Source organism: Mastacembelus armatus, chromosome 12, assembly GCF_900324485.2.
Source record: "Mastacembelus armatus chromosome 12, fMasArm1.2, whole genome shotgun sequence".
Taxonomy (NCBI): domain Eukaryota; kingdom Metazoa; phylum Chordata; class Actinopteri; order Synbranchiformes; family Mastacembelidae; genus Mastacembelus; species Mastacembelus armatus.
In genome coordinates this window covers 18657550-18672695 of record NC_046644.1, presented here as the reverse complement: position 1 = coordinate 18672695, position 15146 = coordinate 18657550, and the positions used below count along the sequence as shown (strand labels likewise).

General features: G+C 42.7%; 1 protein-coding gene across 1 annotated transcript; it reads left to right on the top strand.

Annotated features, from left to right (window-relative positions):
- The first annotated feature begins 1216 nt into the window (after positions 1–1216).
- lhx5 (LIM homeobox 5) lies at positions 1217–12818 on the top strand. Its single transcript, XM_026297938.1, has 5 exons — positions 1217–1389; positions 3273–3496; positions 4268–4545; positions 7263–7428; positions 12469–12818. Exons 1-5 carry the CDS (start codon positions 1217–1219, stop codon positions 12816–12818), a joined length of 1191 nt encoding a protein of 396 aa, XP_026153723.1.
- The last annotated feature ends 2328 nt before the right edge of the window (positions 12819–15146 follow it).

Genomic DNA, 15146 nt, shown 5'->3' with positions numbered 1-15146 from the left:
GTCAAAATTCACACCTAATATCATTCAAACGAATCATCATTAACGTGGAAAGAGAAAACGCTTAAACACGCCTCCCCCACGCACTAATGTGAATTAGCGAATCGCATGTTTGCTTAACTGCAACTAACAAAACGCGGCTGTTGGTAAATATTGAAATTCCCTTCGACTGGGGGCCAGTCTGTTAAAGCATCGGCTGACCGGGCTCTCCCTATTGATGAGCTCCAGCTAATCCATCGCATTTCCCTGTAAATAGCTTTGTGCATGAGAAAAGGCCCGCGGCCCCTCCTCTTCGCCCCGCACGGCCACAGTGTAATGCAGGAGCGTTTTGTCACAAGGCCATTGTAAGGTTGTGTAACATTAGCCCTTGTTCGGCTACTCCCACTCCTGTTGCATCTATTCACATTCATTGCGGCGGAAAGACGCATCGCTCTTTGCGCAGGTATATCCTAACCTCCATCGCTTCCATCTTTTCTGTGCATTTTCGTGTTAAAGGCCCCATAACGTGTTGCACAGAGGTTGTGGAGCTGCACATTCTGACCTTCCCCTGTGAAACCTTCCACATGCATGCTGGCCTCTGAAAGCACCACTACAAACACCCTGCATTCACGGCCCAGCTATTTGTGCACGGCGTGCGCTCCAGGTCCGCTCGGAGGCTACAGCTATGAACGTGTAACCATAACAACTGCGCTCTGATTGGTTCTCCTGGCACGGGAATTAACAAGGGCGTCATCCAATCTGAGCTCAGGATGAGCGTCGCGCTGCCAAAACCTCGTGATAACGCAGCCACAGTGATGCGAAAGTGGCGGCGTGAGGTGAGCCCGGAGGAAATGAGTGGACCCAAAACAAAGCACGAGCGAGGGATAAAATATTAGAAATAAACACATTTGATCAATGATGTTTTAGCAGTGTGTTCATGAGAAACATGTCTGGTTTGTCCATTACGCAGCCCATCAGCTGGCGCGGCTGAAACCTCTCCTCCTCTCCGCTGGATTGTGGATTTGAAAAGTACCAGGAGAGCAGCCAAACAGGACCAGGACTACAACAGTTCCCGGGGATTGTCCCTCAACTGCGTTTGAACGACAGGTTCCTCCAGTTTTCGCCTGACAGCATACCTCCCGGAGCCAAGACGTTGTTCCGCGTAGATCCGGGTTGCCCCAGTCCGAGCAGCGCAGTCCGTGTGGGAAGGTCGGCACTCGGCGTCCTGCAGGCCGGAGACATGATGGTCCACTGTGCCGGGTGCGAACGGCCCATCCTGGACCGGTTCCTCCTCAACGTGCTGGACCGGGCCTGGCACGCCAAGTGCGTCCAGTGCTGTGAATGCAACTGCAACCTGACCGAGAAGTGCTTCTCCAGGGACGGAAAGCTCTATTGTAAAATGGACTTTTTCAGGTAACAGAGTCTGGATTCAGACTTCTGCAAACTCCAGCCTTCACGACAACATGCGCCACAGTGCCACACAGTAAGATCAGGGCAATATGTGTATGGGTGCAATATTAACAAATAACAGAAACAGATAAAGACAAACTGCAGCAGTAACAACTTAGTCAAGCTTTAACTTCTGTGTGCGCAACGAAATTGTTTTTAATCCATAGGGTCAAATAGTTTAAGGCCGTTGTTATTAATTTGTATGTGTAGGAAATAAAAACCAGTTTCACCTAAAATAAACGTAAAATCAAACCGATAATTCTTTTATTTCACAATTTAATCCGCGTCTCTGGTAAAATATTAGTCACCATGGACCGTGTGGCCTTTTATTGTGGCCTCTCCAAAAATAATAATGATAATAAAGAAAGAAATTACGTCTAAAAATGTGGTTTCACCGCGTGGCCACGTGGATTCTGTTCTGGGCATTTCGGTCTATTTTCCAGGTCCAGATAGCACTTTTCAAACAGCCATCAGGCTTTTAACCGCGTCACAATAGCCTACCTAAAAAGTGTTTCAGGTAATTGAGTGATAAGTGAAGCTCTTGTTTGTCCCGTCGCACTCTCTTAGCATCATTTTCATTTGTATGTGTCACTTATTTTCTCCCAAATTGTCTAATGACATGTAAGACACATACGCCTTTGTTGGGACGGGCTATTATTGGCCTCGCACGGCCTTGGCCATCATATTAGCGCAGGTCCCATCAAGCGGTGGGTTTTAAATGGGCAGCCATTAGCCAGGCGAAACAGTAATCACCCTAATGTGTCCATTTGTTGTGTAAGTAGAGTTGTGCCCTTTCGCTGGGGGAGGCTTGGCCATGCATGTGAAAGGGGGATAGTGAAGCGATACCATTGCAAATGGGGAGACAAGCTTACATTAGTGTTAAAACAATGCTGCACAAAAAGAGTGCTTGCTTTCACCCAAAGGCTTATGCGCCCCCCGACAGGCCGACTGGAAATCCAGGTACAGGAGGCCCAGCGTCACCCCCCCACCCACCCCCCCTCCACAGCAGCCAAAGTCTTTCCCAAAAGCGTCAGTGCAGGTGAGAAATACTGTAAATATCAACCACATTGGCTTTGCCTTCACTTCTTTTAGGAGTAAAACCCAAACCCACCTCCCCCTGTACTCACTCAGCACTGACTCATCCTGGCAAACCAGGAGGGGAATTCTGTTGAATTTATTTGGGCTATTTGTGCATCACATTGATGAGTCTTCCCACCCAGTATTTAAGAGGGTGAATATGGATTAAGACGAGATTTTCACGCTAAAATGCTCCTACTCTGCCTAATCCCGTAATATATCCTTGCCTACAATGTGTTGATTGTCACTAATACGTTTTGCGTGGGGTTATTGTCACAGCACCTCTATCAAAATTATGAGCATTAATTTTTTTTTCTATTTCTGTTTTTTTTAAAAGGAAAGTGACATTTTTTTGTTCCGTCCACCGATAATTACTTTTATTTTATTTTATTTTGTAGTTTTTTATTATAAATATATCCAAATAATAAATAGACAACTTTTATGAAATTATCTGGGCTGTATTATTATTATTATTATTATTTTTATTATTATTATTTGGTGTAGTTATTTGCAGAGATTTAAAATCATTATAATAATTTGGGTTAGATGAATCAGTGCTCCACTATTATAATATTAATAATGACTTTATTGAATCAATTTTTGTCGCTTTTAAATTTAAGGTTTTGATTTTTAAGGTGATGTGCTTTGACCATTAAAGAGCCATTTCATCGCTGCACTGTTGTCACCGTGTGTGGGCCCTGAAAAGAGTCCAGTCTGGCTGTTGTTTGGAAAAAATATAAATTTCACATCAATTTTCCTTTTTTGTGCAGGCGGTTTGGCACAAAATGCGCGGGCTGTCTGCAGGGAATCTCGCCAAACGACTTGGTCCGCAAAGCCCGCACCAAGGTGTTTCATCTGAACTGCTTCACCTGCATGGTGTGCAACAAGCAGCTGTCCACGGGGGAGGAACTCTATGTGATAGACGAAAACAAGTTTGTGTGCAAAGAAGATTATCTGAGCTCCGGCACCATTAAGGAAGTCAACTTGAACTCAGGTAATCAACGCGATAACAAACCGCGATGCGTGTTTGTTTTTGTGTCGTGGGGTTGAGATGAATGAGCTGTGCGCGTACGTTTTAGAAAGGCGAGCTTGGCTGCGTTAAATGTACTGTAAGATTTTGTTTTTGGAGAACATTTCCAGCGGTCCGTGGAGAGCATTTCACAACAACCTTGTCAGATGAATGGTTTCAATATTTACCTCCACAGGACAATGGCTTTCTGTTATTGTACGCCAGGGTCCAGTGGGGATGAGCGTGTTAGTGTGGCCGTGCGCTGCTCCTCTTCCCTGTGTCTATTCATCCTGATAGAAAGCTCCTGAGGACAGCAGCCCCTCTCCGCACCCGGTGCACCGACGGTGCCACAGTTTGTTCTGATGTCCTGCATTAATGTGTTGATTTGCATGTGGCATTCAGGAGAGGAGCTCTGCCTTCGCTGATCAGTTTCATTCGTGCAATTGCACCAATTCCAGGCATCTTTTTTTTTTTTTTTTACGCATATGCAAAGAACGTACGTTTTGTTTACGCACGGTCATTAAATAAGAACATTTTAAAAACTAAGGGGGGCAGGAAATCTGTTTGTGCAGAAAAGTGCAACACAAAGTGCTTTTTTTGATTGATTTCGTTTGTGATTTTAAGAGATAAATATAATAATTAGTTTTCTATTGTAGTCTGATTCGCCTGTGTGCATCCTCAGGCCTAATTAAAGCACCCCCCCCCTCCCTGACATTTCGGATCGTGACCTTCCTCCTGTTTGTTTTCCGTCCCCAGTGTCGTCGTGTACAGACAGGAGTTTATCTCCGGATCTGCAGGACCCAATTCAGGACGATGTAAAAGAGACGGACAATTCAACGTCCTCAGATAAGGAAACGAACAATATTGAGAATGAGGAGCAGAACTCGGGGACCAAGAGGCGGGGACCCCGGACCACCATCAAGGCCAAGCAGCTGGAAACGTTAAAGGCCGCGTTTGTCGCCACGCCGAAACCGACCCGGCACATCCGAGAACAGCTGGCCCAGGAAACCGGACTAAACATGCGGGTCATCCAGGTAAGAGCAGCTGTCCACGGCACCTGGTGTCGGTGCAGCTTTGTCCCGAGACAAAGGCAAAGGAGAAAGCAGAGGGTTGGGTTATAGCTGCAGCACTGACATTATATTTTAATTTTGCTGAAATGCACAGATTTACCTGAAGGCATCACTGTTACAGAAAAGATTTAGATCCAGATTTAAATTGTATTTCAGCTGCTATTGTTCAATTTTATTCAGGTCTTTCCAAAGATAATGACACAACACATTTCTTTACATAAAGTCAGTTCATTATTTGATTTCTTGATAAAAAAAAAACAAAATAGTTTGACATGGTTTGATATTTTTATTTTCTCTAACAATGGAAAGCCATGCTTGTTATTGCAGGATTATTTTGATTTTAGTATTTAAAGTAAACACATTTTTAAATGTATGGAAACATTTAGTGTTACAGTCAGAAACTGGGATTTTCTTTATCCAATACATTTAAAAATGATTGTGTTTTATTTGCTCTAATTCTAATATTTGTTATCCCTAAAATTAAAAATTGCATTTCTTTTTGGATCTAATTTCTATGTTGCAATGTTCATATCTGCAGGCGTTAATTTATTCCTGGAAAATAATATCCAGCAATCCAATTTTCTGATGCATGGATATAACAAATGCACAGTTTGTTTTTTTTTTTCTACAGTGTTGTTGATTCTGTGCAGACAGAAGATTATTCATGTAATCAAGTGTTCGCAGCCATGAAATTAGTAAAAAGGTTAGTTTTGTTTTGGCCAAAGGCAAGAGGAACGGCAGATACAAACATATTTTGCAGAATAACACAAGCACACAGCTTTGGACCTCTCTGTCTGTTTTTTCATCCTCACACACGCGCTCAGTGTCTGGGTGCAGACTGTGTCAGGATGATTAGCACCATCTCTGCCAACTGTGATGTGGCTTTTTGTGCACTCACTGTAATTATCGCTGATTTCACAGATTTACATACCACCCTCCCCTTTCCCACCCCTTCTGCTCTTACTCACTTACAGCCTGCTCCCTGTGCTTATTAGAGCAGACCAGGACCTCTCCAGTTTCTCATCTATGTCATATACTACAGGCTGCTGTGTGTGTGTGTTTGTGTGTGTGTGTGTGTGTGCATCAACAGACCCTGATCAATCAATCGATCGATCAATCAGTCTGACAGTCAGGCGGTCCATCCCTCCGTCCGTGATCCCCGCCCCCCCTGAGTGCTGCTGTTTTGCTCGGAGCCAAAATGGAGGCTCTGTTTCGTCATCTTCCTGCTCGTTCACTGTGTGTTAAATACCATTGCTCTCGAAGCGGGAAGCCCTGTGAGCCACGCTGCTTCTCCAGCATGTGTATGTAATCCCTAAGCAACGCTCTCTCAAGGGGAGCCAGAGCATTTCCATAAAAATGTACCCTACAGTTAGACGATTGTTCTCCATAAGCAGGTGTCGCCTCTGCTGCTGGAGCACATAGAGCAGGGCCTAAGTGGTTTTAGGTGTTTGTGTGTGTTTTTGTTAATCTGGAGCACAGTGGGATTCTGCCTTTGGTGTAGCCTAGCTGGTGTGAACATACATCATTATGCAGCAGTGATGCAAAGGCGAAACAAGATGTGTTATGTGTTTATAATGCAAATACATTCTTCCATATGGTGTGTAGTTCTGCACTTTTAAAATCCCTTTGTTCCCCTTCAAAGACAGTTTGTTTAGCCTAGCATTAGCGATAAGGTTTTTTATGCTCTGATTTATGGCCTCGGATGTTTATTCTAACTTGTACGTGTGGAGTAGATTTGTAGTGCTTTCCTATTCATCTTAATTTTGCAACAGGAAAATGTTTCAATGACTGCAAAGTGGAGCAGGAAGGGTTTTATAATAAACTCAGCTGGTTTCAGCTCATAGGTGTCTTTTATATTCTGTCATAAATAAGATGCATCTTCATGCTTCCACTTGTTTCTGGTCTTTGATCATTTGTGATAATATTCCTATTACACACACACACACACACACACACACACACAAAAGGCCCATCTCCATCAGAGTGAGTTAGGCTCAAAATGCCTCTGCTGTTGCCATTCATTGTGATCCAATTCTCAATTAATCTCAGCGGTGTACTTCTGATATTGCACTGGAAATTGTTCACTTTATATTTGGTTAGTTCTGACTTGAACTGCACTTTTAACTGATTCATATTTTCAGTCGGTTGTTTCAGAAATTGAGGTCCCAGAATTTAAAACCAAGCTCGACGGTGATTTTTGGATCATGACAGGCCAGTAGCAAATGCTTCTTATCTTGGAAGAATTAGTGTGTTGGCTTTTGAACAGGAGCCATTTAAAGGTGTTTTCCAAACTTAAATCTAAAAATAAAATGACAACCTTCCCAAAAGAAATCCAGTTTGAGGGATGGTTTCATTCTAGTCCCTGTAAGAGTGAGCATAAATTAAATCCCAGTGAGGTTGGACCTAAAATGATCAGGATTCAGATGAAGATGTAACAAATTCATTTGTTTTAAACCAGTTTTGCATGATGTGTTTGTTTTGCAAGATGCAACAGCTTGAACGTTGACGTGTGACTGTAATCAGTCTGAGTCGTAGTAGACGTTTGGCGGCAGCGATAGTTGCAGTAATGAGGAGCAGAACAGAGACAAATGGAGACTGAGCTGTGACGTCTGCAGGTCGAACCTCTCACAACGATAAGATCAGGTGATAACCGTGAGCCCGGTCTCTCTGGTCCCTTGCAGGTTTGGTTCCAGAACAGAAGATCCAAAGAGCGACGCATGAAGCAGCTGAGTGCTCTGGGGGCCCGGCGGCACGCCTTCTTCAGGGGCCCGAGAAGGATGAGGCCCCTCGGAGGCAGGCTGGAGGATCCAGACATTTTGGGACCCGGGGCCTATGGTTACTACGGAGGTAAGGAGTGAAGCTTGTGACAATAACTAATACAAATACACGATACTGTATGTCCCGTATCTTCAAATAAATCACAGGTTCTTTTGTTTTCGCGATATTGATGTGCAATATGCAAATTTAACGCCACAAAGAAATCTGTATCACCCTCACTCCAAAAATGTGATATTGTCTAACTGCATTACAACCTTCACCAGCGAGGCTGACAGTCAGTGTGATCAGGTTTAGTGTTTAATTCAGTGATACTACGTTTTTGTCCTTGGGCCTTTAATTTGACTCTGACCTTGTATCTGCTCTATGCGTTCGGTACGTATGTTCCTACAGAGTCTCTTCAAGTTAGAAACTTTTGTTCTGCGATGAAAGCACAAAATAGTTTTCCTTTCATGTTCACAGACGAGTGTAAGGGCTAAAAATAAGCATAAAACCTGCCTAACAGTCACATGGTAAACTGCTGCGAGGTTAAATGTTAGAAGGGAACAAATGAATTCCAGCCAAACACCTTTTAAATAAAGCTAGCACTGAAAGTGTTGCAGTATGTGTGGTATACTTCAGTCAAGTATTTTAGCTCAAAAGACACAATTTATATTGATTTATCTACTCTCTTTCAGAATAAGAGCGTCAAATACAGAAAGGGTAAACGCTAGAAAAATAAAAGACAACAGCAGAATGTGTGTGGCTTGATGCTGGTGCCGCTCTGCTATAGAAAGATATTGTCCTTTTAATAATGATGAGGTTGTGCCTTATAACCTTGCTCAGATGATAGCATTTCATAAAAACTCTTTTCTCACGTCTTCAGCCTAATTTTTTCTGTCTGAAATGTTGTCAGTGCCTCCTTAAACACAAAGCTGCCACATCCTCATCAAATTATTAAAGTTTTGTTTGTTTTTTTTTTCAAGGCAAATGACTCAGGAGATCCAACAAAAATAATTTGGATTGATTTATTCAAGTGTAAAAGAAATATATGTTTGCAGTAATGCACAGTGACTGTCTGGAGTTTGGAAGATGAGGATTTCGCAGGATATTAATTTCTGTTAACACCAAACTGACAGAGCTTCTTATCAAAACACGCTTTCTGTACCAAAGTCTAACTTCCATGGTCGACACTTTGCAGAACAGTGCATGAGCTATAATTAGCTGTGTAGCAACAAGGCTAACCATGAGATGACTCTGTACTTGCTCCTGGCTGGCTCAGATGTGTCTGATGTGTCAAATTAAAAGACGATCTGCAGCCTTGACCTGGAGAACAGAAATCACACCTGGTGGAATATTAATTTCCCAGAAAAAAAATCACATTTGATTTGGCAAATACTTGTAGTTATTAAACAGAGAACTGGGGGAAAATGAAATAGTACTGTTTGATTTTTTTTTTTTTTTTTTTTTTTCTTAAGGTTGTAGGTTTTGTTTTTTAAAATTCCATATGCTATAATATAATTTGATCTCCAGTTGCTGTAAAGGCACATTCAAATCAATATTCTTTCAAAAAAAGAAAAAAACCTGAAAAAGACCACTTGAAAAAAGCAGTGTGGTAATTACACCTCCACTGGTTGTCTGCATCAATAAAAAATCATTCTGAGACAATGGCAGGTGAGCGGCAACACTGCTGCAACACACATTCAACTGGAGGAACAAACCAGAGGCACCTGTCATGCGTATCAGAGTTTGTTTTTGATGGACAATCTGAGAGCCGCAGTTTCTCTACAGCTGCTGCACATCTACCTGAAGGGCCCCGGCATTGAGGATACAATACACTGGAGCCGTCAAGGCTGTAGCGCAGGGAGTAGGAGGGGGAAACAGAGGACAAAACCTCCATCCCTCGCTCTCCTCTCTCTTGCTTTCTTCGCACGCTGCTTTTCACACCCTTTTGTGCTGCAGCAGCGCAGGCCAGTCTGCTCGCCTTTATCTGAACTCACTGCTTCCTTATGTTCCTCTGCCACTGCTTAGAGCGAGGAATGTCTGTGTGTGGTAGGGTGCGTCTGCATGCGTGAGTGTAATTATAGTTTACAGAGCCGATGCTGCCCTCCCTCACCCTACAGCACACACACACACAGTCCACTACACGAGCTCGTTGTTTATTCTCAAGGTCGGCCAAACTAGCAGCGGCCTGTTTGTGAGATCAAATAATTAGCTTGTTTGTGAAAGTCATATTGGCTCTTATTGTTTCTCTTAATAATTCCCAGAAGTCCCGTGGAACAGCTAATAAATGCAGATGTTATAATTAAGGAACATATTTCTTGAAATCTAACCTGTTAGTTCCCAATTCTGCCTGTTTAGACTGAAATAGGAGTGTGAAGAGCATATGGTGAGGGTGGAGAAATGCTAGCACGACATCTGGGGCAGCGGGATGAAGTCTGCCATCGATCTCAGTTCAAGGTGCTGTGGAAACCAAATAAATTGAATGTAACTGAGGGAACTTGGAGCAGTAAATTTGGAGGGAGAATATGGAGGGGGTGAGAAGTGGAAGGCAGGTGGAGCTTTGTAATTGTTAATGGATGCAAACAGTGTGTGAAGTAATTGGCTGCATGTGGAGTGGATGAATCTTGAAAAATCTCTTTTGGAAATATTTTTCCTCTTAAACATTTCAGGGAATAACACATCAGTCCTCCCAAACTTTGCCAAATTAACAGCCACCCATTAAACTTGCCACAGCTAGCAACCAGTTAGCATAGCTTAGCATAATGACTGGAAACAGGTGGAAACTGCTAGCCTGGCTCAAATGTAGTCGTCATAACGTTACTATTGAAGTTTGTTTCATGCGGACAGAAGTCTGTAACAGATGAGGACTATGTGCTGGACTGTGAGGAATAAAACGTGTCAGACACATGTGGATTAATGAGTTTCAGGCAGATTGTGTTGGGACAGAGCCACGTTAGCACTTTCCACCTGTTTTGACTCTATATGCTAAGCTAAGCTAACTATCTGGTAGCTGCCTGCTTCACAGACAAATATGATTGTGGTATTGACCTGCTCATATCATTCAGAAGTTATTCCCTTAAAGGTGGTACCGCATCTCTGACAGGCTGCTGTGAACAGCTCCAAAATACCAAATATACACCACAGGGCTGCTGCAGCAGGTTGCAAGGGCAGCCTCATTGGTTACTGGACAGATGTCAGGGTGTCTTGGCATTCAGAACTGGATTATGTGAACACTGTTTGGAAAGAGGCCCTGTGATGGACTGGTGACCTGTCCAGGGTGGACCCCTGCCTTTCACCCATAGAGAGCTGGGATAGGCTCCAGCAGGTCCCTGGGACCCTGGTTAAGGAATAAGGGGGTACAGATGATGGATGGAAACAGTAAATGGTTCACCCATATTTCAAAAACACAAGCAAAAACAAAGTCTGTTACCTGTAGTGGTATCAACACTACAGATATATTTAGGTTCATTTGTTCGTGTTGTGAAATATTAGTCTCATAGCTTTAATTGAGAACGTGGTCTCTATGAAAACAGATCTATTATCTATATCTATTAATAAACCTGAGAAAAGACGCACTGTTTATGGACATACATGTTGATTTTCTGAGACAGTGTTGCAGTGAACCTATGTAGTGAAGGAGGACGTGAGGGTAGTCGGTGTGGGTGAGGAGGATACAGAGGATAGGGTTAAATGGAGGCAGGTGATTGGCTGTGGAGACCCAGGAAGGGAGCAGCCCAGAGGAGAAGAAGTGTTGGATTGAACCTCTCGGTGGCATAAACACGACAGTCAGTCTCAGAGGGGAGTTGGAGAATGTAAATCCATGTGTGTGTTGGAGATTTTCTGTGGAAGCAGGGAATTTGTGACTGTATTCTGTCATTAATGTGTCAGTTTTAGCTGCAGCACCATGAAGCAAATGACACAAGTAAGACAACAAGACAGACTCCAGTCATGCAATAATCTTTGCTCAAACACTGCTGGGAAAAGAGTTTTCAGCCTGAAGGAGTTTCAGCAGGAAGATTTCTAGGCACCACATATTGTTGTTGTATTTTCAGTTGATTGGTCAGTTCGGCACTTTGCTCCTGACTGAAATATCTCTCCTAGATTAAATGGTGTATTTTCTGCAGACGTTTATGTTCCCCAGAGGATAAATCCAGTTATTTTTCCTGTGTTTGTGGTCGAAATCACAGTGTGAAAGGTTTGGAGCATTTTACAGACTAAAGAAGCCGTTGTTTTGTCTATCTGTGTGGATATATGTGTATCTTTGCTCCCAGAGTATATGCAAACTGTTTGTCTTGATATGCTGCATAATTGAAATTAGTGTAAAGATGAAAATACACTGGATCTGTGGATAAAACACAAGCTAAAGCTAAAGACATGCAATTGCTGCAACACTGTAAAGTGGATTCAACTGTGCACAGAGACGTAATTAAAGTTAACAGATTATTTGACTGACCAAAAAATAAATAAATAAAATCACATGATAATTTGCTGCTTTTTTTTATACTACAGTTGCCTCAACATCTTTCTTTCTCACAAAAAATAAGCAATATAAATAAGCCAACATGGATTCGGGGGAATGTATGATGGACATTGTGCATTATTTTCTGACCGGTCGATTGAAATGAAAAATAATCATCAGATTAATCAATAATTCTTGCTGGGGATAATAGAGAGTGATTGCTATAGCTGGGGAACGGGCCAGAGCCCAGAGAGGTGGAGGCGAGGGGTGCCGCTGGAAGCTGCATCAGACATGACGGAGAGATCCTGTCTGGCAGGGCTGCAGGGAGGCTGGAATCTCATTTTGGAGTTCCTCATCCAAATCCAGAAGTTTCAGCAGGGGAATCCATCGAGGTGCACGCATGGCTGCGAGCTGAATGAGTGGGGGAGATGAATGCAGTGTGTAAAAGGCGAGAGAACTGAGGTGGAGAGGTGTGGAGTTGTTTATACACTCAAATGAGGCTGTTGGAAACTGGTTGGTTGGAAATTGGACATGATCAATTTCACCACTTAGGTAGAGCTGGAGATGTGTGTATAGCTGCACACTGCTCCGGGGAGCTGTGAATATTTTTGTGTATATTTAAAGTCTCTGATTGAAAGTTGAACCACATGTATTCTTTTGTCCCTCGACAGAATACCAAGGTGACTATTATGGACCCGGAAGTAACTATGACTTCTTCCCCCATGGGCCTCCGTCCTCACAGGCTCAGTCTCCAGCTGAGTCCCCCTACATCCTGGGCTCTGGACCCGGGCCCATGGAGGCATCAGGCCACCACCCTTCAGACGACCAAAGGTTCACGGACATGATCTCACATGCAGAAACCCCCAGTCCGGAGCCGGGCTTACCGAGCTCCATGCATCCTGTCCCAGGGGAGGCATACGGGGGTGGACCTAGTCCTCCCTTCTCCTTGGCCAGTAACTCCACCTACAGTGGTCCGATCTCCCACCAAGGCCAGGAGATGGGGGAAACCGCAGCCTGGTAAAGGACAAACCACTGGGACCGTTTCTGGGCTGGATATCAGCCTAGTTAATTCAGGAGATGAATCAATTAAAAAGCAAACCCACACTGTGGAGTGAGAAGTACAGCTGAAATTTCTATGGAGGACTTTTTAGACTGATTTTCACAGTTGACGAACTGAAGGACACGGACACAAGAATGGGATAGTTTGCTGGGAAAAGTAATATTTGCTGCCCAGTTAACACTACATCATATCCCTTCCTGGATTACTGGACTTTAATTATTAAAAAACATGTGATTCGTCCCAGCAAAGTCCTTCCCCTTGATATTAACGAAGGTCTCTTCTAATGCTCTAGAAACACACTGGAGAGAAATGCCAAAGGGGACATCTTTAGTTTTCCTTATTTCTGACCACATTTTAAAAAAAAAAATGTTGCTTCAAAGCAATATTAGTTTGTTCATTCTGTCTTTATTGCTTATCTCTACCTGTCTTTGTCGCCAAGTTGCCACTCTACTCTCAATATTAAGGTAAAGGAGCAGGTGGGAATACACGCTTTAATGTTCAGATACAAACACGTATGTGGCAACCAAGACGGGATACGTTAAGTCAAAACCATTGCTCATTTTGAACATTCTTTTCTGTAAGACATGTCAAATCAAAAGCTTCTGCTTTATAGAAGCTGTGCACACACACACACACACACACACACGTACACACACACACAACAAACTCCTCTGGCACTGACTTTCTCCATCACACATCTCAGCTGTGAGCCCCTTAATGCACAGAAGTGTTCTTGATCATAGCTTAAAAGAAGGATGTCTGTACCATTATTCAAAACACGGACACAATTATATAGACACTTGTACCCACACGCACACACCCATCCAGGCAGCCCTGATAGTTCTGCTTCGCACACGGCTTCACCTGACCTTCCTTTTGTTACTGTCCCTTTTAAAAAACATGTTTTAATGGAAATGATTTTCAAAAGAACATTGAGCCCATAATGGAGAATCTCCTTCAACAGCTGAGGTCTCCTTCCTCTAAAGAGAGAAAACAAAAGAGGGGGTAGACAACATCTGTGACATTACTGCCGCCCGCTCTGAAGCACTCATCGCCATCTAGTGGCCACCTTTTTAAGACACGGTTCAGAATCATCAGCACGGTCCGGTCCGGTGTATGTGAACACCTTTGTATGGCAGAAGGCAGATTCTTGTTTTTTTTTTTTAATCTAAATGATCCCAGTAGACATTTCTGCAGTTTCAGGGCCAAGTGTGATTATCTCTCCTATTTGAAAGGTCAGCCTTTGTGGAGCCTCCATGAAAGGAAACTATATTTTCATCTCTATATAATATTCCTACTTAAAGAGCACATACAAGTCAGGGTAGCCAGTATTATTCAATACAAAACCTCCCACAATTCCTCTTTTCTACTAAATTTAGTCTTTACTCTTTTCAGCTCTGGATCATCATACACAGTATGTCTTACACACACGTCCGACACTTTGTGATGCTGTTTGTCCACACTGAGTTAGCGCTACTTGAATATGGTTTTAAGATGATTTACGTTTCCTTTGGACACTGTATAAGATCTAGAAAGAATGTGTCTTATTTCTGATGTACTGAGATATTCTTGGATACAAACGTGAGTGTGTGTGCTTGAATGATTGAGGTGTGAGTGTGTTCGCCTGTGTGTGTGTGTGTGTGTGTGTGTGTGCGCGCATTTGTGCCCATTTAAGGGGGAAGAGGTAAGGCTGTATTATTTCTATGTAAATAGCACTGGTAATAAAACCTTCTCTTACTTGAAGAACTGTCTTTCTTTTAAATGTTATCGCTTCTTTGCTCTTCTGCTGTTTTTTTTTTCTTCACTTATATTTGACAGTCACGTAGTAAATAACCACATAGCTCACTCTGCACATTTAGATTTTGAAAACAGAACATAATGAGCTTATAAAATATATTGTTAGAAAATGCACTACCCAACAATTAAAAGGTAATTTAAATGGGCCCTAACCCAAACCGCTCCAACATTAAAAACCTGGATATCATTTTCTAATTAGCAGAATTTATGAGTATGAAAAGATCTTGTAAGTAGCAGGTTTATTAATATTCAACTTAGACCAATAATAGGTGATGATGTTTGGGTTGCCAGATTGTAAAAGTTCTATTTGGCTAGCACATCCTTCTTTGCAATAACCCACTCCACATGCAGCCATATTTTACTGATAATACTTTTAATATTTAATAACATCCTGCATTTGTTGGTTTGGGGGAAAACATGTGAAAACCCTTCACTGACACGTTATGAGCTGACCAACATGCAGGCAGCAGCCATAGAACATCATTAGCATCC

Bases quoted from the DNA above. Each gene is read 5' to 3' on its own strand.
- lhx5 (XM_026297938.1), top strand. From the start codon at position 1,217: ATGATGGTCCACTGTGCCGGGTGCGAACGGCCCATCCTGGACCGGTTC. The intron at 4,546-7,262 runs GTAAGAGCAGCT...GGTCCCTTGCAG, and splicing joins TAAACATGCGGGTCATCCAG to GTTTGGTTCCAGAACAGAAG. The intron at 7,429-12,468 runs GTAAGGAGTGAA...GTCCCTCGACAG, and splicing joins GGCCTATGGTTACTACGGAG to AATACCAAGGTGACTATTAT.